The 22,201-nt window shown below is 36.0% G+C and overlaps 1 protein-coding gene across 11 annotated transcripts in view; it reads left to right on the top strand.

The window, feature by feature from the left end:
• The window catches only part of PLEKHA5 (pleckstrin homology domain containing A5), a 244,116-nt gene that overhangs the window by 121,839 nt on the left and 100,076 nt on the right, over nt 1-22,201 (top strand). For 9 of the 11 annotated variants that reach the window (XR_010411600.1, XM_045873790.3, XM_045873786.3 and 6 more), the window contains exons 4-5: nt 19,299-19,382; nt 20,111-20,231. Coding sequence is in view for 9 of the 11 variants with exons in the window: in XM_045873790.3 (XP_045729746.1) it covers nt 19,299-19,382; nt 20,111-20,231 (205 nt within the window). In the remaining 2 variants the exon portion in view is untranslated. Of the gene's footprint in view, nt 1-2,454; nt 2,611-19,298; nt 19,383-20,110; nt 20,232-22,201 lie in introns of those variants that run through there. The other 2 variants (XM_064591521.1, XM_064591523.1) reach the window with 2 other exon arrangements.

The raw sequence follows: 22,201 nt of genomic DNA, 5'->3' as shown, positions 1-22,201 counted from the left end.
TAGTTTGGGTTTGGGAGTGGGGCTGTGATAAGCTTAATACATTTTAATCTCCATATATTCTGTTTATAGGTTGTTAATGATTTGTGTCATTTAAAGGGGGCTATGGTAGGGGCGCCCAGGTGGCTCAGTCGGTTAAGCATCTGCCTTCAGCTTGGGTCATGATCTCAGGATCCTGGGATCAGGCCCCGCGTTGGGCTCCCTGCTCAGCCAGGGCGTCTGCTTCTCCCTCGCCCTCTGCCTGCCGCACCCCCTGCTTGTGCTCTCTCTCTCACTGTCAAATAACATCTTTAATAAAAATTAAAATAAAGGGGGCTATGGAACTTTTAGAACTGTGGGAAAAATTGCTGACTTTGATGTTTTCAAGAATGGGTTTTGTTTTCTTTCTTCGTATAAGAAGTTTAAACTGAACATAATTGAGACTAGCAAAATCTTCACTTTGAAAAATGGGGAAGATCGTGAATCACTACTTTTCTAAAACATATGCAAACCCTTCTGGTTATAGCAAACGGTGTTGGCTTGCTTGTCTGTATTTCAAACTACATGATGAAACAATTTTGTTTTCTCAACGTGAGATGCTATTTTCAATTTTTGCTGTAGCAGTTTCATATGAAAGGAGTGTTGTAGCTCCAGTTATGTTATATGCTAGATTTAGTTGTAAGACAACTCAACTCATATTGAGGGAACTGAACATTTTTATGACATTGGCATTCCTACAAGATATTTACAATATGTTTTGTAAAATGGTTTGTTCATGTACTCATTTAAAAATCATTTTGGGCAAAGGGCATGAAATGCAGAAGAACTATCGTTGGCCTTTAATATGAAATAACGTTTAATTCAACATTTATTATGTGGTAAGCACTGTTCCAGTTGCTTGTGTAGTTTTTCTCATACAATTCTCACAAAAATCCCATGAAGATTAAATTGTTATCTTTATTTTCTATATAAGGAAATGGAGGTGTGCAGAAGCAAAGTAACTTACCTGTCCCCAGAGAACTATTGATAAGAAGAGTTTGACTCCTGTCTCTGATTCCAGAGCCAGGTGCTTGTGACCATGAAGCTGGGACAGCCTTCTGTGTGAATGGGCGTATGAAGAAAGGGGTAACATCACTTGCACCCCAAAACACAAACACACATGCGCAGTTAGAACTGTGTGATGGCATGTATCTCTATTAGATTTGTAAAGAAGAAAAGTAATTGTCAATACCCAGTTTGTGGGGAAAGGAGAAATCTAATGCGTTGAGATACACAAGTTTTTACCTCTTTTTGGAGGACAAAGCATGTAAATGTTGAAAATGTGCACATGGTTTGACCTACCCATCCCACTTCTTTGGTTTGTTTTTTTTTTTTAATTTTATTGTTATGTTAATGACCATACATTACATCATTAGTTTTTGATGTAGTGTTCCATGATTCATTGTTCAGTGCTCCGTGCAGAATGTGCCCTCCCTCTTTAATACCCATCACCAGGCTAACCCATCCTTCCACCCCCCTCCCCTCTAGAACCCTCAGCCACTTCTAAGAATTAATCCTACACAGCTAAACACAGGAAAACACAAAGATGTCTGGACAGTGGTATGCATTAAGTATTATTTATAATAATAAAAAATTAGTAAGTGTCCAGGAGGAATCAGGTTTAGGTAATTGTGATGGGTAGTCATCAAAAAAGGAAAAGTTAAGAATATATTTATTGACATGAGAAACTGTCTATGGCATAGAGCAGGTTGTAAACAACATATATAGTTTGATTTCCTTATATTGAAATATGTTTATATATACAAACTCTGGTCTACCAGAATGTAAACAACGGGTATGTTTACTGCTAGATAGTATAATTTAGTGATCAAATATGTAGGCAGTTAGAGACACTCAATCTGGGTTTGAATCCTGTTTAGTCCACTTAATAGCATTGTTCCATAACTACTCTGTGTCTCAGTTTCTTCAGTAAAATGAAGAACTTCTATTACTGCGTTATGAGGCTCAGATGAGTTTGTAAAGTGATTGACATAGCAAGTGATCAATAAATCTAAGCAGCTGTTATCATTTCTGGGCGGTGGAACACCAGGCAGTTTTAACTTTATGCCTTTTATTGGTTGAATTTTTTGAAATAAGTATGTATAAACTTTGGAAGCAACAACAACAAAAAATGTTTTTAGAGGAGTCGTGTAAATTGGTATGCTTACAGTTTTAACAGGAAACGTCTATTTATTTTGAGCTAAGGTTATGTAAATGGAATGTTTTCTTCAAGAGCTGTTTGCAACCGTATATGCTGGTATTTTACCCTATGCTATATGCCAGTCTTAAAGGGAATTGAAATCATATTTCACTCTTATAGCTGGAAGGCGTGCATAGTCACAACAGAGTCTTCCTGGAGAAGCTGCCTGAATTTGCAGCTGCAGTGACATGTTGGTACGTGACGTCAGTCTGGTGTCAGACTTGCAGGGTGGCAGGCTGGCCTGACAGCCCCAGTGCATTTCCTTAGTGCTTAGTCCCCACAGTGCTCATTTGGGAGCAGCTCAAAGACAAAGGAGTTGAGTCTGATTCTCATTCCAGTATCCTTTTTGCCTGTAGTTAAATGTCTGTTCACAAATGTGATTTTGATGAAGGCTGGTGAGTAATTCTTGTTACTTTTATATATTTATGTATTAGTAACAAATAAATCATGGCTAAATGAGCATTAGGACTTTTTTCTCAGTTAATGATCCTGTAGTAAATAATCTTTGTGGCCCTGGTGCCAGGCACAGTGCCTAATGCAAAAGAATTGACATATTATAAATGTTTCTACAACTGAAGTATTGTGTTTTTGTAAAAATATAAATACTGTACATCATTAGGTTTTCAGATGACTTGGGCATTTTAAAATGTAATCTTCCTCTTAGTCTCTCCTTAACTTTAAGCTACGTAAATGCATAGTAGTTGTATATTGCTTTCAAGCCTAAAGATTTTAATTAAATTTTTACATTTATCTTGTTTATTTTTTAACTTAGAAGAGAAGCTTGTATATTTTTTTTTCCTTAAAGAGAACTAAATGATGTTAACAATATTCATTACATAATGTTTTTATTAAAATGTATATTAATACTATTTTAAACTAACAATTGGTTGAAGCTGCTGTTTATTTATTTAAGTTAATTATTTGGGCTGTTTCAGTAATGTGATTCAAAAATAGGAATCCTCATTAACCTAAAATTTGAAAGCAATATAATGGTAGGAGATTATTATAGACAATATTTTGGCATTTAAAGAAATAAAGTTACTACTGTCACTGGTTATAAAAGCTGGGCAACATGCCTTTAAAGATTTATTTCTTATTAACAATATTCATGTTTCTTTGAGTTTCACTATTGATTTAGTTGTTTTGAAGGCATTAATTTAAGTAGATTAGACTGGGAAAGACTGTTTTTTGTATGCATGTAGCTATTTTGCTTATAACTTTCTTCTCCATTTTGAGGAGATGGATGATATTATTTTAATTTCATACTATTTGTATGGTACAAACTGAAGCCTTTAAAGTCTTTTACATTTTGCCATTTCTGGTATAATTCTTTTTATGCGGGCTCAGTAGCAGTCTTGTGATTTCAAGGTTTTTTAGTATTTTCAAACAAAGTTTTCTCTTAACAGGCACTTTCTACTTTTTAAATCTAGTTGAAGAAAGGGCAATATGGAAATTCTTAATATTTTAAATATTTTCACATCAGTTTTCTGAAACAAAGAATAAGACGCCTGTACATATTTTTTCTGTGAATTACATAATTGAGTATTGAAAGGAAATTAAGTCATCTTTTTATATGTGAATGTAAAAAATATCAAACTTGAGGAATTTGCAATCACTGCCTCATATGTGACTCCAAGTATACATTATACTTCTACATTTTGGAAGCGTGGAAATATAGAAGGAGGGTCTCAAGTTCATTTTATTTGACTTGATGGCCTTAATTCAAGATTCACAGTTTTTCCATTGAGTTGCAAAATTTTAAGCTGGAAGCTGAAAATTCTGCCCAAAGCCAGAAAATTTAAGTATATGGAGAACTCATGAATATTTTTATTCCCTTTAAAAATTTATCTTGAGCCCACTTAAAATATTTTAACATGGTTTTAAAATAGCCTATATTTTAAACTTTATCAGGAAGTTACTATAGTAACGATGAATCGGAATATATTCAGTATACATTTTAAACAAAGATGTTTTTGAGGCATTATGACATCAGAGGTCATTGGCCAACATGCTGCTAAAGTTCAAGTGAAGGGAAATTACTTAAACTTCTTTGTATGAACAGGAAATTAAATCTAGCCAAAAGCAGGGAGTGGGGAGAGGGATGAGCAGAACTGCAGGGGGAAAATAACCTGAAATTGACATAAAAGTTTTAGGAAGTCTAAAACAGTAGAGAATAAAGTACTTATCTGTTTTCTAGTGAATAAGGTACGCTTTAAGGAACTCTTTCCACGAATACTGAAGCCTGATGGAAAAGTATAATTGTGCTATTTTTTTTTGAAATTTAGCTTAGTAACACTGAGATGAAATCGTATTCTTTTAGCTAATAGTCTTGAACCATACGTTTGTTTTCTAGCGGTGTACAGTACAAAACCTGTGCATCATAGATGCTTAGTAAATATTTGACCATGAGTAAATGAATTGATTAAGCAAGTTAAATGAATGAGGAGACTCCCTTGATCCTTGTATTGGAGAGATTTCATTTTCACTGTGATGATGAAAACCTGCTAGTTATCAAACCAACTAATAGGGTAGTACATAGCCTAGTACTCTGTTAGAAAGAGACGTGTCTCTGGAGTTCAATACTGCCATCACCATGGCCTGCAGTGGCCACTGGATTTCACTGGTCACTCTACTTACTGTCTCTGCTGTAGGAAGTGGGCCTTACCCTGCCATTCTGGGTCAGATTTCTGTCCCACTCCCGCCTCATCTGTAAGTGAGAAATTTCTCACTCCTCAGGGATAATGATTTGTTCACTAAACGATGCCTTAATTAAGTGCTGTGTGCGTCACAGAAGTGTCTTGAACCTTTTCAGAGTTAAAAAATATATATTTGCCCCTAAGAATGAAGCAGATACATTGCTTCAAAACTTAAATAGTAAACTGGGCGTCTGGGTGGCTCAGTCGTGAAGCGTCTGCCTTCGGCTCAGGTCATGGTCCCAGGGTTAGGGGATCGAGCCCCACATCGGGCTCCCTGCTCAGCGGGAAGCCTGCTTCTCCCTCTCCCACTCCCCCTGCTTCTGTTCCCTCTCTCGCTGTGTCTCTCTCTGTCAAATAAATACATAAAATCTTTAAAAAAAAAAAATACAAAACTTATATGTAAATGTTTTATATGTAAGTATGTTGTTACTCAAAGCCTAGATTTTCTGCCAGGTTTCTGTACCCACCCCTCCCCTTCAGTTGGTGCTAAATCCCGGCCACATCCGACTGCTGCTCCTCAGGCTCACTCAAGTGGCATCACTTCTGGTACATCTTCCCTGCTCTTCCCCTTGCTATAAGCAAGACCATTCCTGACTTGGCCTCCCCTTTGTATTTTCATTATGGTTCTATTACTCTTCCGGTTTGTTTGCAAAGTCTTTGTTTCACAGAGGTATTTGACTTAGTAACTGCCTTTTTGTTCTTGCAGTGATTGTTCAGATAAAGCTCATGCAGTACCAAACTGATTAAACACTGCGCAATGAAGAAGAGTAAAGTTCAGTGATTACTGATTATTTTTTTCTGTTTGAATTGAGCTATTCTGTCAATTTGACTATGGGGAAGAATGTTTCATTTACAATAAAACAACTGGATCTTGAAACTGTGGTTCTTTACATGTAGGTTAAAATTAGGTTAACTTTTTAAAGTAGTATATGACCACACGCAGAAGAGATAGTGCTTAAATTCAACTTTTTCTGATTTGTTGTTTGCTTCCTTACCAATGATATAGTAAACTTCTGTTTAATGCATGTTACCATAAAACATTAGTAATTGGCATTCATTAGGGGATAATAGAGTTACCTGAATTAATGCAATTCCAGGTTTTTAATATATATATATATTTTTTTAATGCCACATTATTGCTTTTAAATGCTAAGAAGAATATTCTGACTACTAACATGCTTCTGAGTTGGAGTTCCACTTAGTTTTATTTTAAAACTCCATTAGACTTTTGCAAATAAAACTTTTTTATACAAGTGACTGTAATTTTTTTAAATAAGTCTTCTCTTAAACCACTATAATATCCCCTTTTAACACTTTTTTTCCCCTTATGTAGTTTTACAAGTGCTTTTTGCATAGATTATTCAACAGTGAACTTTAACCTCAGATCAAATTATCAGGTTCTTCATTCATTATACTCATATGCAAACCACTGTACTTTACATTTAAGACAGAGCAGAGAGCCAGCAGCTTTGTAAAGCAAGAAAGTGATACAATTTTAGTTTTCAAGAAATTTCTCCTAGCACATTCAAGTTTAACTAATATTTAGTGAGTACTTTGTTAGGTCCAGGTAATATAGCTTTGTGCTACCAAGTACTTTATTCTTTCAAAAGTCCTATGGGGTAGGGTTTGTTTTTGTTGTTTGGGTTTTAGTTCCCATTTTACAAAAAATACTTAAGGTTCAGTGAGGAGGATGTTCCAAATAGGAGAGAGCCTAGTTAAAATGAGGTGAATTTGAATGCTGTTAAAAGAGTCCTGGGGACATAAAAGTGATGGAGATGTCTTCAGTTGTGTATTCTCATAGGGTGATTTCTGGGTGGCAACCAGAAATGTCACCTTCTTGAATGCTTGGCAGGAAATTACTTTGGTGGGTTACTGTGTATATTCTAAGAATCATATTTCTGTTCTAACCATTAAGTGCCATTTAACCTTCCCATTTAAAAGCTTCTTAAGAGTCATTGAAATGACTTACGAGTAAAAGAATTATCTCAATTATTTTAGGTATTTTTGCTTGTAATGTAATTTATCAAGTGATCTAAAACATAACCGTGCCGTAGCAGTCAGAAGATGTAGCAGTTATTAATGTGATAGGTACATTTTGTTTATAACTAGCATGCAGTTAATTGAATTATTCTTGCCTTACTTCCAAAATTATTTAAAATCTATTAAAAAGTGTTTATAGATTATAAATGAATGTTGGTTTTATTTGAGGTTTTGTTTAAAAGGTGATTTAGAAATTATAAATAATCCAAAACTACATCAGGTGAATTTGTATGTAAGCCTTGTATTTTTAATTTTTCTTTATTGTTCCTAGTCTATAATAATGCTTTCATCTTTGTACTTGCAGCATTACATCATGTTCATATTTCCCCACTAAGAAAAGCAAGATTTTCAGTTCCTTTGGGATGCCTTTTGTAAAACCCAGGCTTTACAATTGCTACTATTTCTACTTAAATTCTTGGGTACCTATAATTGGGAATTGTGAGGCAACATTTATGATTATGTTGTGATAATTTTGTCTGAGCATCTAAGAGTGGAAAATGTGAAGCCTTAGAGAATTAGGAAGATAGAAAAGAAATGGGGAATCTAAAATTAAATTGAAATTGAGAAAGGTTTCATTACTGTGCTTCAGATAGATGTGGTCTTGGGGTGATGCTAGGCTGTGAGGCAGAAGGAGGCAAGACAAGGAGCCATGAGAGAGGCTGTGTGCCCCTGGTCTGTGGAAGAGGGGAAGGAAAGGAAGGTAGAGTGTTTTGTTTTAGTACCATTGGGCAGAAACAGAGATGTAGGGCAGGACTGAAAGGTCTCTTTGACTGGGGTAAGAGCCACAGCAGGGGCAGCTGTTGAAAGGTGGGGATCTGAAAAGGACACCGCTCTGGCCTTGGGGCTGCCTCTTCCTCACCTTGTCACTGTGTGACTTCTGACTACTTTGTAAATGCTATGAGCCTCAGTTTATTCATTTATAAAGTGAAGATAGTAATACCTTCAGGGGTCTATGTGAGGATCAATTGTCACATTTTAAGTACAGGTGTGACACTGTCCTGCTTAAGTGGTAGCAATTGTGAAGGTGGTGATTTTAATACCTACTGCTGGAAGTGAGGATGAACGAGGTACTCACACCTGAGAAATCCTTTCTTTTTTAACCACTCCCCCACCACCACCAAAATAGGAGATGATCCATTTTCTAAATGATGAGAAAGGAGAGCAGAAGATAAAGAGTTAAGACCTGAGGGAGATGGTGGGTAAATGAATCACTGAGGTTTGAGCAGGATGTCTGGAAGCAGTTAGTTCTAAGTTAAAGGCAAATGGCATTTAGAATGAAATGTGGGGAAAGGAAATATATACTTTTCATGTTTTGCAAAAAAAAAAAAAAATTACAACCTTTTAGATTGCTAACTCAGTGGTTATTTCTTCACATAACTAAGGTTCAAGAATTGAGTCTCTCTTAAGAAAGGCAGGGCACTTGTGTTTTTCTTTTGTTCTTAAAACATTGCCTTTAACTGTAGGCATCGTTTTCCATGCCAGCATATTTTCAGTTTAAAAATAAATTGCACACATAGTCATTGTAGTAGTCAGATTTCAACATAACATTTTCTCCTTTTTATTAAAAGAAAAACAAAGTAGTTATCTGTATAAAACATTAACAAACTTAACATTTAACAATATTTTAGAAATTACTGTGAACTACCATAGAACCAATTGATTGAATAACTAAGTCACTGTTGCAAACATGTTTTTAAAACCTAATTTGAGACTTTTTCAGTCTCAAAGTTGACAAGGCTGTATGATTTCTAGTGATAATAAGCTCTTCAATCTTAAAACAAGCTGGAGAGGATTATTGTCTGAAAGTGTTCTGAAACCAAGGATAAATTGAGAATGTACAGTACTCCTTTTTAAGTAGAAGGATACTAAAAACAAGAGTTAACAAGTACACATCTGAGCTGTTTGTTCTATAGGTTTCAGCCTAATTTGAGAAATAAATAGCTCCCTCGTTCCCACATCTCTCCCGTCTTGCTGCCGTGTAACAACACTGTGAATATGTGGCACCTTTTACGGGTTGGGCCCTTGTAAAAGTCCCCAAGTCATGATACCGCCTTCGTTGCCAGAGCTGCCAGAGGAACTGCCAAACCACTATGATAGCCTGCTTTTCTTAAACTAAATTAAATCCTCCTTTCTTCCCCATAAGGGAAACACATGATTCAGAACAAATCATACAAAGGGGTTTGCATCGGAGTTTTGCAAGAGACAACAAAAATCTCCTCTGTGGAACAGTTTTCTAAAACTATGTCTTTTTTGTACACAGTGGATGAATTTTCAATGTTATTGCCAGAGTTACACATATAAAACACTGCTAAAGCTTGCTTTGTCAAATGTATTACTCAGAAGAATTCTGTTGTTTTATTGACCATGTTAATAGCAATTTTGATATTTCTTAAATTTAAAAACAGAATGGATTTTGTATTAAAGCAGTCATTGAAATTACCCATGAAACAAAGGTGTTAAAACACACACACACACACACACACACACAAGTATTTCCACAGGAGAAAATTACAATACTAAGAAGTATCTATAACATTGCAATTAGTTGGCCAAAACATTAAAAAAAAATTTTTCTGACGCCAAAAGCGAAAAGAGTGGGACTAAATCAAACTAAAAAGTTTCTGCACAACAAAACGAAAGGCAGCCTACCAAGTGAGGAAATATTTGCAAATCATATATTTGATAAGGAGTTAATACCCAAAATATATAAAGAACTCCTACAACTCAGTAGCAACACACACACAATCCGATTTTAAAATCTTTTTTTCCTCTTTCTAAACCCGTAATTTTATTGAGGTTTATATATGAAATGTGCAATTTTGTGCATTTTATGCACCTACTTAGTGTGTGGAGGGGGGGTATTTCCTTAGCAATGTCAGTGGCATCCTCCCTTACAAGTCTCCTGTTGAGGGAAGACTGGCAATGTGGGCTGAACAAAAAAGGCCTGCTCCAGTGACCCTGGAAAGGGACACAAATACCAGCATCCACTATCTTCAGTGTCTGCCATACAGTTTAAGTTATTCTTCATATAAAAGCACCTGCCACTAAGAGTTGACTCAAACCCAGTAAATTGCTCTGTTTCCGTAACGAGGCTATAGGAGCAATGTAGTTTGTCAGCTTTCTGCCCCCCCCCCCTTTTTAAAGATTTTATTTATTCATTTGACAGAGAGAGGGAACACAAGCAGGGGGAGTGAGAGAGGGACAAGCAGGCTCCCTGCTGAGCAGAGAGCCCGATGCGGGGCTCGATCCCAGCACCCTGGGATCATGACCCGAGCTGAAGGCAGACGCTTAACTGACTGAGCCACCCAGGCGCCCCTCAGCTTTCCCTTTTTATGTAGGCTGCTAGAAAGCTCAGCTGCCTAAAATGACCCAGCTTCATCCAGATTTTCTAGTACAGTTACCTAGATGATGTATTATTTGGTTCACAAATACAGGAGTTGAAAAGGAATAAGCTAAGATAATGACTATATTCTATCTCCAGCAGACATGTCATTTTTAACTTATTTTTATAATTTGAAAGAAACATAACCATTTTATACACACACTACTTTATTCATCTTAAAATCTTTTAAAACTAAATTATTATTGAATGAAGTAGTTCCATAGAGGCTTTAAATAAGCAGGTCTTGCATTTGATCTTCTGGTTTAGTAAATGATTACACGTCTGGTAATAAATAGTGATGAGGGCATAATGCCAAGGAACAAGCCGTTTCTGTTGCTATTTGTCAGTTTCTTGATATCTTTCTAAAAATGGCATTAATTCAATCCTTTTATTTGGACTTTTGATAGAGCATGATCCTCAGATTGAGCTTGTGAATATGACCTATTTCTTTCAGCCCTGAACTCTCTGGAATAGCTGGGTCCGTTTTTTTTGGTTTGGTTTGGTTTTGTTTTTTGGTGTTTTTTTTTCTTAATGTTGTTTGTCACTATTTAAGAACCTTCGCACATACTGCCTTTGCTAGCATAAAAGCACAGCTAATCTTTCTTCAGAACTTTTATATTAGAATTACTTTTCTCCTGTCTTTTTGACATATTAGGGCAGAAGCATGAAAACTAAGAGAGATTACAACTTTATTCATTTACAACAAATACTGAGTATAGTAACCCCTTCTTATCTGCAGGCGATACTTTCTAAGAACCCAAGTGGATGCCTAAAAGCACGGATAGTACCAAATGCTCTATGTACTATGTTTTTTCCTATGCATACATACCTATGGTAGAGTTTAATTTATAGAGTAGGCACAGAAAGAGAGTAACAACAATAACCAGTAATAAAATAGAGCAGTTATAACAGTCTACTGTAATATGGACTCTCTCAAATTATTTTGTACTGTACTCAGCTTTGTTCTTGGGATGATGTGAGATGATAAAATGCCTATGTGATGAGATGAAGTGAGGGGAATGACACAGGTATTGTGACAGAGCATTAGGCTACCAGTGACCTCTGGGGGACAGGTCGGAAGGATCATCACTGCGGTTGACCCGTGGGTAACTGAAACTTAGTAAGCGAAAAACCATGAATGAGCGTGGCCTACTGGGTGAGTACTAATTTAAACTGTTTTAATGTAAACAGTGGACCGAACAGTAATTTAATGACAGTGACATGCTGAAAGTCCTGTTGTTCCGATTAAAATAAACAACAATTATCAAGGACTTATTCTGTCTCAGGCCGTGTTTATGCTACTCACCCTTTTCATCCTCATAAACATCTCCACTAGAAAGTAAGTTTCGTGAGGGCAAAGATTCTTACGTTTTGTTCACTGCTATCCCCAGTACCTAGAGCAGTTCTGAAACACAAACTTCTGAAACTAAGTTGAGGAGACTAAGGTGTGGAAAGGTAATTTAGATACCTAGCAGTGAGTGGGGGCGCTCAGATTCAAGCTTCGGGGGTCTGATAACAGAACTTGTACTCTCAACTGCCATTATTTCCTGCTGTGCCTGTTGTCTCTAGAGAAGGACAGGAACCCAGAGAAATAATAAATGTGGCTTATTCAGCAGAGTTCATTGTTAGAGGGCTATGTTGGGCTAGTGGAGGCTTATTGACATTTTCCTGTGGAAAGCTTTCCTGGGCATTGTAAGACATTTAGTGGCATTCTGGCCTCTACCCACTAGATAGCAGTCCCAGTTGTGACATTCAAAAATATTACATTTCTAAATGTCCCCTGGGAGATAAAGTCACTCCCAGTTGAGATCCCCTGGTCTCGACTTAGAACATTAAAACATCACAGACAGGGGCTCCTGGCTGGCTCAGTCAGTGGAGCATGCGACTCTTGATATCGGGGTTGTGGGTTAGGCCCCCATTGGGTGTAGAGATTACTTAAAAATAAAATTTTAAGGGGCGCCTGGGTGGCTCAGTCGGTTAAGCGGCTGCCTTCGGCTCAGGTCATGATCCCTGGGTCCTGGATTCGAGCCCTACGTCCAGCTCCCTGCTCAGTGGAGAGCCTGCTTCTCCCTCTCTCTCTGCCTGCCTCTCTGCCTACTTGTGCTTTCTCTCTCTGTGTCAAATAAATAAAATATTAAAAAAATAAAATAAAATCTTAAAAAAAAAATGAAACCTCACAGAAATCTGGAAGTAAGAGTAGGTGAATAGCTGGTGTCATATTTTTTTTAAGTTAGGACTTCTGCTATGCCACAGAGTTCAAAGACAGGATGGGAATTAGTTTGTTCTGTGACCATAAGAGTTTTTTACGTCGACCTGAATTTTATCTCTTCTTCATAAGGATTCTTCTAGAAACAAATTTATGAAACATCATACCTTTCCAGTTTTTCCTTTTCATTCATGAAAAGTATAAAATCTCTGGCAAGGATTTTTTAAGTGGCATCTTTTCTATTAAAGATTCAAATGTACTTTTAGCAGCATAGAAGTATGTTAGTTTGTAACTTAGGGGTACAGTCAGTTTTGCTATAACACAACACATATGCTCCTTAAAAGTCACCTCACTATGCAGCATCAGGCAATGAAAAGCAGGGGGCTTTTGTAGAAGATGATTTTATTAGAAGACCACTCAAAAGCTTCATAAAAGTTACACATAAAAATAAAGATAGGAATCTAATAAAAGCGGTTGCACGGTTTTACTGTTAAATGGTTAAGAAACACAGAAATACTACAGATATCCTTTACCTTGAAAAACACCTGCAGTTTGTATGTGGACGTGAACATTGGGAGGGTTTCAGCTTGTGAGTTTTGGGGAAGTTTTGGAAGTAAGGATATCTGAAGCTATAAAGTTGTATCACTATGTGTGAGTGAGTGTGTTTCATAAAACAGGTGATGAACTAAAGTAGCTGGCAGATGTTTGAGCTTGTGCAGTCATACAATTGGTATACTCCTATGTGCACAAACGAGAAGATCACAGACAAAATCATGCATAAACAAACACAGAATTTATGTGATATTCAAGCTGTACCCTAACATATGAATCACATTGGAGAACTCACTTTTCCACAAGTGTTAACAGCAGAATTGATAGTACTCCTGACTTGAGTTTTGAGCCCCTTCCAAAAAAGAAAAAAACTTGTGGACTACAAAAAAGATAGCAGGTGTAGGATGAGAACACTGCCTTTGTAAACAGCACAAGGGACAAACTTTGGTAGAATTGAAGAAAGGCTGAGAATCATTGTCCTCCCCTACCCTCTCTCCTGGTCCTGAACAGTCAGTCCTCCTTTGTGCCGAAGGCAATGGCTCTGACTTGAGACTTAAACAGTGGGCCAGCCACCTCCCACAGTGCCCAGTCGATATATGTGCATAACACCAAATATATACATAGAGATGTATATATGTATAAAATAAAGAATTAGTGTATCGTGTGTTCAAAGAATTCTGTACATTAACAGAGGTGGCTTTGTGGAGATTTTTTTATCAAGACTCATTTGGATTTCATTTACAGCGCTTTCACTAATTGGCAGTTAGTATCCATTTAACTTGTATTTTTAGTTTCTGAGTATGATTTAGAAATTATGGGGACACCTGGGTGGCTCATTCGGTTAAGCAGCCAACTCTTTTTTTTTTTTTAATTATTTTATTTATTCTTATGTTAATCCCCATACATTACATCATTAGTTTTAGATGAAGTGTTCCATGATTCATTGTTTGTGCATAACACCCAGTGCTCCATGCAGAATGTGCCCTCCTCAATACCCATCACCAGGCTAACCCATCCTCCCACCCCCCTCGCCTCTAGAACCCTCAGTTTGTTTTTCAGAGTCCATTGTCTCTCATGGTTCGTCTACTCCTCCGATTCCCCCCCTTCATTCTTCCCCTCCTGCTACCTTCTTCTTTTTTTTTCTTAACATATATTGCATTATTTGTTTCAGAGGTACAGATCTGAGATTCAACAGTCTTGCACAATTCACAGCGCTTACCAGAGCACATACCCTCCCCAGTGTCTATCACCCAGTCACCCCATCCTTCCCACGCCACCCCCCACTCCAGCAACCCTCAGTAAGCAGCCAACTCTTGATCTCAGTTCAGGTCTTGATCTCAGGGTCGTGAGTTCAAGCCTCACGTTGGGCTCCATGCTGGGCATAGAGCCTACTTTAGAAAAAAAAAAAGAAAGAAAGAAAAAAATTATGTTTACCCTTACCGTTACTTTAAAATGCAACATTAGTATAAATGCCAACATAAGAAGGAATGATTTTGAAATTTAAAAATGTATTTCAAATACATTTTTAAATATATAAAAGTGTATATAAAAATATATTTGTGCAGGAGCAGTAAGGATTGACAGTCCTATCAGGTGGTAGAAAATTACCACATTTAATACAGTTAAGACTGGAATTGATATTTTGGCTTGTCAACTTTTGTTTTAATATGTTTTTGATGAAATAATTAGAAAACATTACTATGATTTTCCTGTTTGATAAATATGTTGTTTAAATTAGTTCTCAGGAGGACATCTGGGTGGCTCAGTGGGTTAAGCGGCTGCCTTCGGCTCAGGTCATGATCCCGGCGTCCTGGGATCGAGCCCCACATCAGGCTCCTTGCTCAGCAGAGAGCCTGCTTCTCCCTCTGCCCCTCCCCCTGCTTGTGCTCTCTCTCTCTCTCTTTCTCTCTCTGTCAAATAAACAAAATCTTTAAAAAATAATAATAAATAAATAAATAAATTAGTTCTCAGGAGCCAGATTTTAGGAGTATTTTATAAGACAGAACAAATGAACATTTGAGAGGACTTATTTTATGTTACAGTTATATATATGTAGTGGGAAAAGTTATATCTTTCATTAAAAAATATTATGGTCATAGCTCGTTTATTGCACTTCTCTGTATTGCGCTTCACAGATAGTGTATTTTTTACAAATTGAAGGTTTGCGGCAACCCTGCATTGAGTTAATCTTTCGGCAATATTTTTCCAACAGCGGCTGCCCACTTTCATGTCTATCACATATTGGGAATTCTCATAATATTTCAGACTTTTTCATTATTTTTACCTTTGTTGTGATTTGTGATCAGTGATTGTGATTCACTAAAAGCTCAGATGACAGCATTTTTTAACAATAAACCATTTTAATATGTTGTTTTTTTAGACATAATATTACTGCACACTTAATAGTGTAAACATAACTTTATATGCACCAAAAAACCAAAAAATTCATTTTTCGTTTTATTGCAATATTCACCTTATTATAGTCATCTGGAACCAAACCTGCAATATCTCTAAAATATGCCTGTAAAAGACTTTCATGTTAGAGTGTCCTTGTAGATTTTATATGAATTTTATGTCAATATAATATCAACATTATGTAAGAGAAAATACATTGGATACTTTGAAGAAATAAAAGAACATAAATATATTCATATTTCATATTGATTTTAGTCACTGGTCTTTTAAAATAGAAACACTAAGATTTTTATTTAGTTTTATTTTAAGACATTGTGATCTGAAAAGTACTTGGACAATAAAAACATCAATTTAATTGAAAATAGCATCCACTTTGGGGAAAAGAATGTGCTCTTTTTTTAACCATTCATTATTAAATATCTCCATTCCTTTATGTCTTTGTCTAATGCTTCTAATGCGTACCCATATCTTTTTAATGGTCAGGATGTCAGAGAAGTCTGTTAGCCAGATAACCATTGCAGAGCCATGTTGTTATAATTTAGAGCTTCCAGAATATTAGTATTAGAGAGTCTACTGTATTCCTCCTAGGCAAGATGACAGAGCATAGGGAAAAATTGCAATATATAGGGGTTTATTTGCTTTCTTTTTGCAATATTGCATTGTTGTTTTGTTTTGTTTTGTTTTTAAGAATTTGTGTATTTCTGTTCTTTCTACCACACAACCAACATTGACTTTTTAATGCTTTCAAGGAGAGACTTTAAGGGAAAAAAGGTGCTAGCCTCCATTTTTTATCATTAAGGTATCCCAATCCCTACCCCAGATTACTTTATCCCCCTTTGCCCCCACAGTGTTTTATTCTGTTAAACATCAGAATTTACATACCTCGACGCATTCATAGTGTTAATCACATCTGGGTACTTCAGTATTTTCCACTTATCTCCAGAGGCTTTACTTTCTTAGTTGTTCTGTTAATCAATTTATTGCTTATTACATAAACTGGTATCCCACATGATAAGACCTTAGGTTTCTACCACTGTACTTTTGTAAATCAGCAAGTTAGAAAGTCACTCACATACCTTTTCCGTAGTGAAAATATCACTCCAAATAAATATTTAAACCCCCCAAATCTTGTGTTTTTGGCTTTTTAAATTTTTTATTTGACAGAGAGACACAGGGAGAGAGGGAACACAAGCAGGGGGAGTGGGAGAGGGAGAAGCAGGCTCTCCCCTGAGCAGGGAGCCTAATGCAGGGCTCAATCCCAGGACCCTGGGATCATGACCTGAGCCGAAGGCAGACGCTTGACGACTGAGCCACCCAGTGCCCCTAAACCCACGAAATCTTGTATAAAAACAAAACCATCACAAAAAGCTGATAATTTATGGGAATGCAAGCTGGTGCAGCCACTCTGGAAAACAGTATGGCGGTTCCTCAAAAAGTTGAAAATAGAGCTACCCGATGGCCCAGCAATTGCACTACTGGGTATTTACCCCAAAGATACAAATGTAGTCATCAGAAGGGCACCTGCACCCCAATGTTTATAGCAGCAATATCCACAATAGCCAAACTATGGAAAGGGCCCAGATGTCCATCAGCAGACAAATGGATAAAGATTTGGGGGGGGGGGTGTATATAATGGAATATTACACAGCCATCAAAAAAACGAAATTTTGCCATTTGCAACGACATAGATGGAACTAGAGAGTATTATGCTAAGCAAAATAAGTCAATCAGAGAAAGACAGTTATCATATGATCTCACATTGGTATGTGGAATTTAAGAAACAAGGCAGAGGATCATAGGAGAAAAGAGGAAAAAATGAAACAAGATGAAACCAGAGAAGGAGACAAACCATAAAAGACTCTTAATCTGGGGCGCCTGGGTGGCTCAGTTGGTTAAGTGACTGCCTTCGGCTCAGGTCATGATCCTGGAGTCCCTGGATCGAGTCCCGCATCGGGCTCCCTGCTCAGCAGGGAGCCTGCTTCTGCTCTGAGCCTCCCCCCTCTCATGTGCTCTCTCTGTCTCAAATAAATAAATAAAATCTTAAAAAAAAAAAAAAAGACTCTTGGGGCACCTGGGTGGCTCAGACGGTTAAGCGCCTGCCTTCGGCTCAGGTCATGATCCCAGGGTCCTGGGATCGAGTCCCACATCGGGCTCCCTGCTCCTTGGGAGCCTGCTTCTCTCTCTCTCTCTCTCTCTCTCTCTCTCTCTGTCTCTCATGAATAAATAAATAAAATCTTTAAAAAAAAAAAAAAGACTCTTAATCTTAGGAAATAAACTGAGAGTTGCTGGAGGGGAAGGGGGTGGGCTGATGGGGTAACTGGGCGGTGGACATTGGGGAGGGTATGTGTTGTAATAAGCACTGGATATTATATAAGACTGATGAATCACAGACCTGTACCCCTGAAACAAATAATACATTATATGTTAATTGATTGAATTTAGATTTTTTTTAAAAAAGGAAAAATAGCTGATAATTTAGTAGTCCTGTATACTTGTTATAACGACCAATTATCTAAAGGAATAATAGAAACACATTATATTCCATCAGTCATTCTACTCTAACAGTAGTCAATATGTAATATCTTTTAAATTGTATCTGTACCTTTTCTTTTTTGTGATTTTAGTTTTATTTCATGGATAAACTTTCAAGTACTATGTTACCAATAAAAGTAATATTAATGAAAGTTAGGATATAGAAAAGGAATTTAAATATCTAAAGTCTGTCAGAAAGTTGGTGTCTTACGGTTATAGACTTCCTGAAATACAGAGCACATATAATAATCTCTGAAGATTAACAAAGCAATATTCAGTTACAACATCTTGAAATTTTTCTCTGTAATGAAAGTAAATTTTCTAAGGTCGGGCACACCAATACATCTTCCTTACAGATTGCCTTATTGTATGTGACCCAGTGGGAAAAAAATTAATTTACAAAGGATGATATTTGTTATTTAATTTATCAATGTATATTACATATTTTTTTGGCATCTGGTATTTCTGGTTTAGATAATTAGTTTGGGAATTTTTTTTCCCCTCTCATTTCAAGAAGACAACAGGAGACCTAATCTTATCACCCACCTAAAGAGGATAGTATTTCTCCAAGAAATAGCCATCCTTAATTCAGAGCAAATTTTTTTTTCAGCAAAGATAACAAGTAGATTTTTCTTTCTTTCTGTTGTTTGTACATTTAAGATTTTTGTTTTCTCCTTCAGATTTCATTTTCTATAACATACTTTCCTGAAGTATTGTAAAATTCAATCCCATTACATTATTTATATAAAGATTCTTTAATAAAACAAAACACCATAAAATATTGCTCTTCCTGTGGTACTGTTTTTATTAGTACCGACATAGTAGCACTGTTCATTTTTTTTCTGTATGTGAATTTGGCATTAGTCCTCTATAATGTGCCTAAATTAGGATACAAAATAATGGAGGTAGGTAGATACTCATTCTTGATGGCCCACCTCTCAAATGTAAAATGCAGTGACCATGGAGCCAAATCAGCTTACCTTTATTTATAAAATGTGAGAAGAAAGACTTGAGGTCAGGCGTGGGGGGTAGGAGGTGCATTTAACTATATGGTAAAACTGTAGTAGCATTCACACACATATATATATGGTAGGTAGTAGAAAGGGTGTATTTGGATATTGCATACCTGGGAGGTATGAACTTCATCCCTTTTTTACACTAATGTTACAATAAAGAAATCACTGTTTTGCTACCAGAATATTAGAGAAACATTTGTGATAATAGAGGTACATACATACATTTTCTCTTTTTCTCTTTTAGCCATAATGAAAGGAAAGTGACCTGTAAACATCCAGTCACAGGACAGCCATCACAGGACAATTGTATTTTTGTAGTGAATGAACAGTAAGTAAAAAATTTCATGGAATGCCTTCATTTTAAATGTCATTAGTATTAAGATTGCTCTTATCCATATTTTCAATACAGTACGGTTTAACAGTTATCTGGATATTTGCAGTCAAGTGTAACAGAAAGCCATCTATTTACTTTCTTTCTTGAAGAATGTAATCTCAGAAGCTGTTTTTACGATAGTTCAAGCACAGATAGTAAGCCCAAGAGTCCGAAATTTAAGATCAGAAAAACTATAAACTTGGTCAAATTATTAAACTAATTTGAGCCCAGTTTTTCTCATCCTTAAATCAGAGATAGTGGTAACTATTTCTTAGGATTGTTTTAAGCATCAAATGAAATATGTATGAAAATACTTTAAATACTATATATGCTGTAAATCTGTTCACCAAAAAAATAGTTCTTGGTGTCATTATTGTTTTCAATATTAGAATAGCTAATCTTATAACTGAAGCTTTAATTTTCCAGTTAGATGACCAAGTAGAATATCTGTAATAATACTTATTAAAATAAACATGATTTTAACCTATGTTGTGCTTAGGAGAACTGTTAATTTTATTTAAAGTAGTTATAAATATTAAGCTCTGACTCTAGAGCTTATTAAGCTCTAACTAGTATCCAAATATTTTGAAAAAGTGGGACACCAGCATTGTTAACTCTACGGAAGCTTCATTGTAAAGCAGTTAACATATACAGCAAGTTTTAGCATTCTGACATATTTTCAGGACCGTTGCAACCATGACATCTGAAGAGAAGAAGGAACGACCTATAAGCATGATAAATGAAGCTTCTAACTATAACATGACTTCAGATTATGCGGTGCATCCAATGAGTCCTGTAGGCAGAGTAAGTTATTCTACTTAACTATTAATTTTTGATAACTGGTATAATTGATAGCATCTATTACTGTTACTCTTAAAGGACTTAAAATTATAGAATAATCATTTTTACTCTTATATGAACCTAATTACATTTGAGGTAAATGACTTAAGCAATGGTGTGGAATATAAACTAATAAGATTATGTTTTAATAATTTAATGACTTTTTAAAAAATATTGTAGAGTTCAGATTTTGAATAATTTTACAAATATAATGGATGTTTGTGTGAAAAAAATGGCAGTTTATTGAATTAACTGAAGTTTTAAAGATGAAGGTTAATATAATGGCATAGAAATCCCTTTTTCTGACTGTTACATATGCCTAGGTTGAGCAGACAAACTTTTTTTTTTTAAGATTTATTTATTTATTTTAGAGAGGGAGGGGTGGGTAGGGGCAGAAGGAGAGAGAATCTCCAGCAGACTCTGCAAAGCACAGAGCCGGATGACCATGAGATCATCATCTAAGCTGGAACCAAGAGTCACACATTTAACCAACTGTACCACCCAGGTGCCCCTGAGCATACAAACTTTTTTTTTTTTTTAAGATTTTATTTATTTATTTGACAGAGAGATAGTGAGAGCAGGAACACAAGCAGGGGGAGTGGGAGAGGGAGAAGCAGGCTTCCTGCCTAGCAGGGAGCCCGATGCGGGGCTCGATCCCAGCACCCTGGGATTATGACCTGAGCTAAAGGCAGACGCTTAACAACTGAGCCACCCAGCCGCCCCGAGCAGACAAACTTCTTAAAAATAAATATAAAATCCCTTACTGCCAAAGGGAAACCCTATGCTAGTCTGCTTGATGACTCTGATGTATTTAGAATCCATGATACAGAAAGTGCCATAGTCAAATGGGAATAGAGGTGGGTGGTTTTCCTTTATAATTAGAAAGAAAAATGTTAATTGTTTAATCTATGAGCCTACATTTTGTGTCTATAAAAATTTATACTTACTGCTTGTAATACTTTAAACCACAGTGTTAATATTTTAAATTCAGAATTTTAATATGAAAATTCTAACAAACCCTTGGAAAATATGCTACTAAATCTGAATAAATAATTGCCTTAAAGTTGCTTCTCAGTTCTTAAATTAATGGATAGCAAGAGAATCAAGGGATAATACAAGAACAATCTTTATTCATTAAAAAATAATATAGGGGTGTTTGGGTGGTACAGTCAGTTAAGCATCTGACTATTGGTTTCAGCTCAGGTCATGATCTCAGGGTCCTGGAATTGAGCCCTGCATCAGGCTCCATGCTCAGTGTGGAGTCTGCTTGAGATTCTCCCTCTCTCTCTCTCTCTCTCTCTGCCCCTCCTACTCGTGCGGTCTCCCTCTAAAATAAATAAATAATACAGTAGAACAATTATAATATTAAATTATGGTTATTGTAAAGAAATGGATAATAGACAGTGATTTTAAATGCCTGTTTTAACATTTTTTGTTTTAATGTTCTTAAAATGAAGTTTTGTAGAGTATTACAAGTTAATGTAAATTTCCAAATAATGTAAGTAATTTCAAATTCTTATATAACATAAAATGCTAGTAGAATAACTGAGCATTATAGTGCTTCATTAATGTATTTTCATCAAAATCAAGAGAAATGATAGGTAAGTTGAAGGCCAGCCAACAAATCATTTATCTGGAAAGAAAGTTGGATCTGTGCCTCAAACTTTACACTAAAAATTTTCCAGATGGATCAGATGCTGAAATGTTAAAAACAAAACTATAAAAACACTACAAAAAACAATGGAAGATTTTTAAAAATCAAACAAACTCAGAATGCAGATGGGATTTCTAAGTATGACATAAAACCCACAAATAAAAATAATGAGAGATTGAAGGATACATAATTATCATGCATGCATAATATCTGCAATTCATGTAACAATTAAAGAATAATACCTTTATAATTAAAGAAGTTCTATGAATCAATAAGGAAA

Source organism: Mirounga angustirostris, unplaced genomic scaffold (assembly GCF_029215605.1).
Source record: "Mirounga angustirostris isolate CCGP_5_RB_7025 unplaced genomic scaffold, mMirAng1.0.hap1 SCAF_5, whole genome shotgun sequence".
NCBI lineage: Eukaryota > Metazoa > Chordata > Mammalia > Carnivora > Phocidae > Mirounga > Mirounga angustirostris.
Note: the sequence above shows the minus strand (reverse complement) of the source record. Positions and strands in the feature narration are given on the sequence as shown.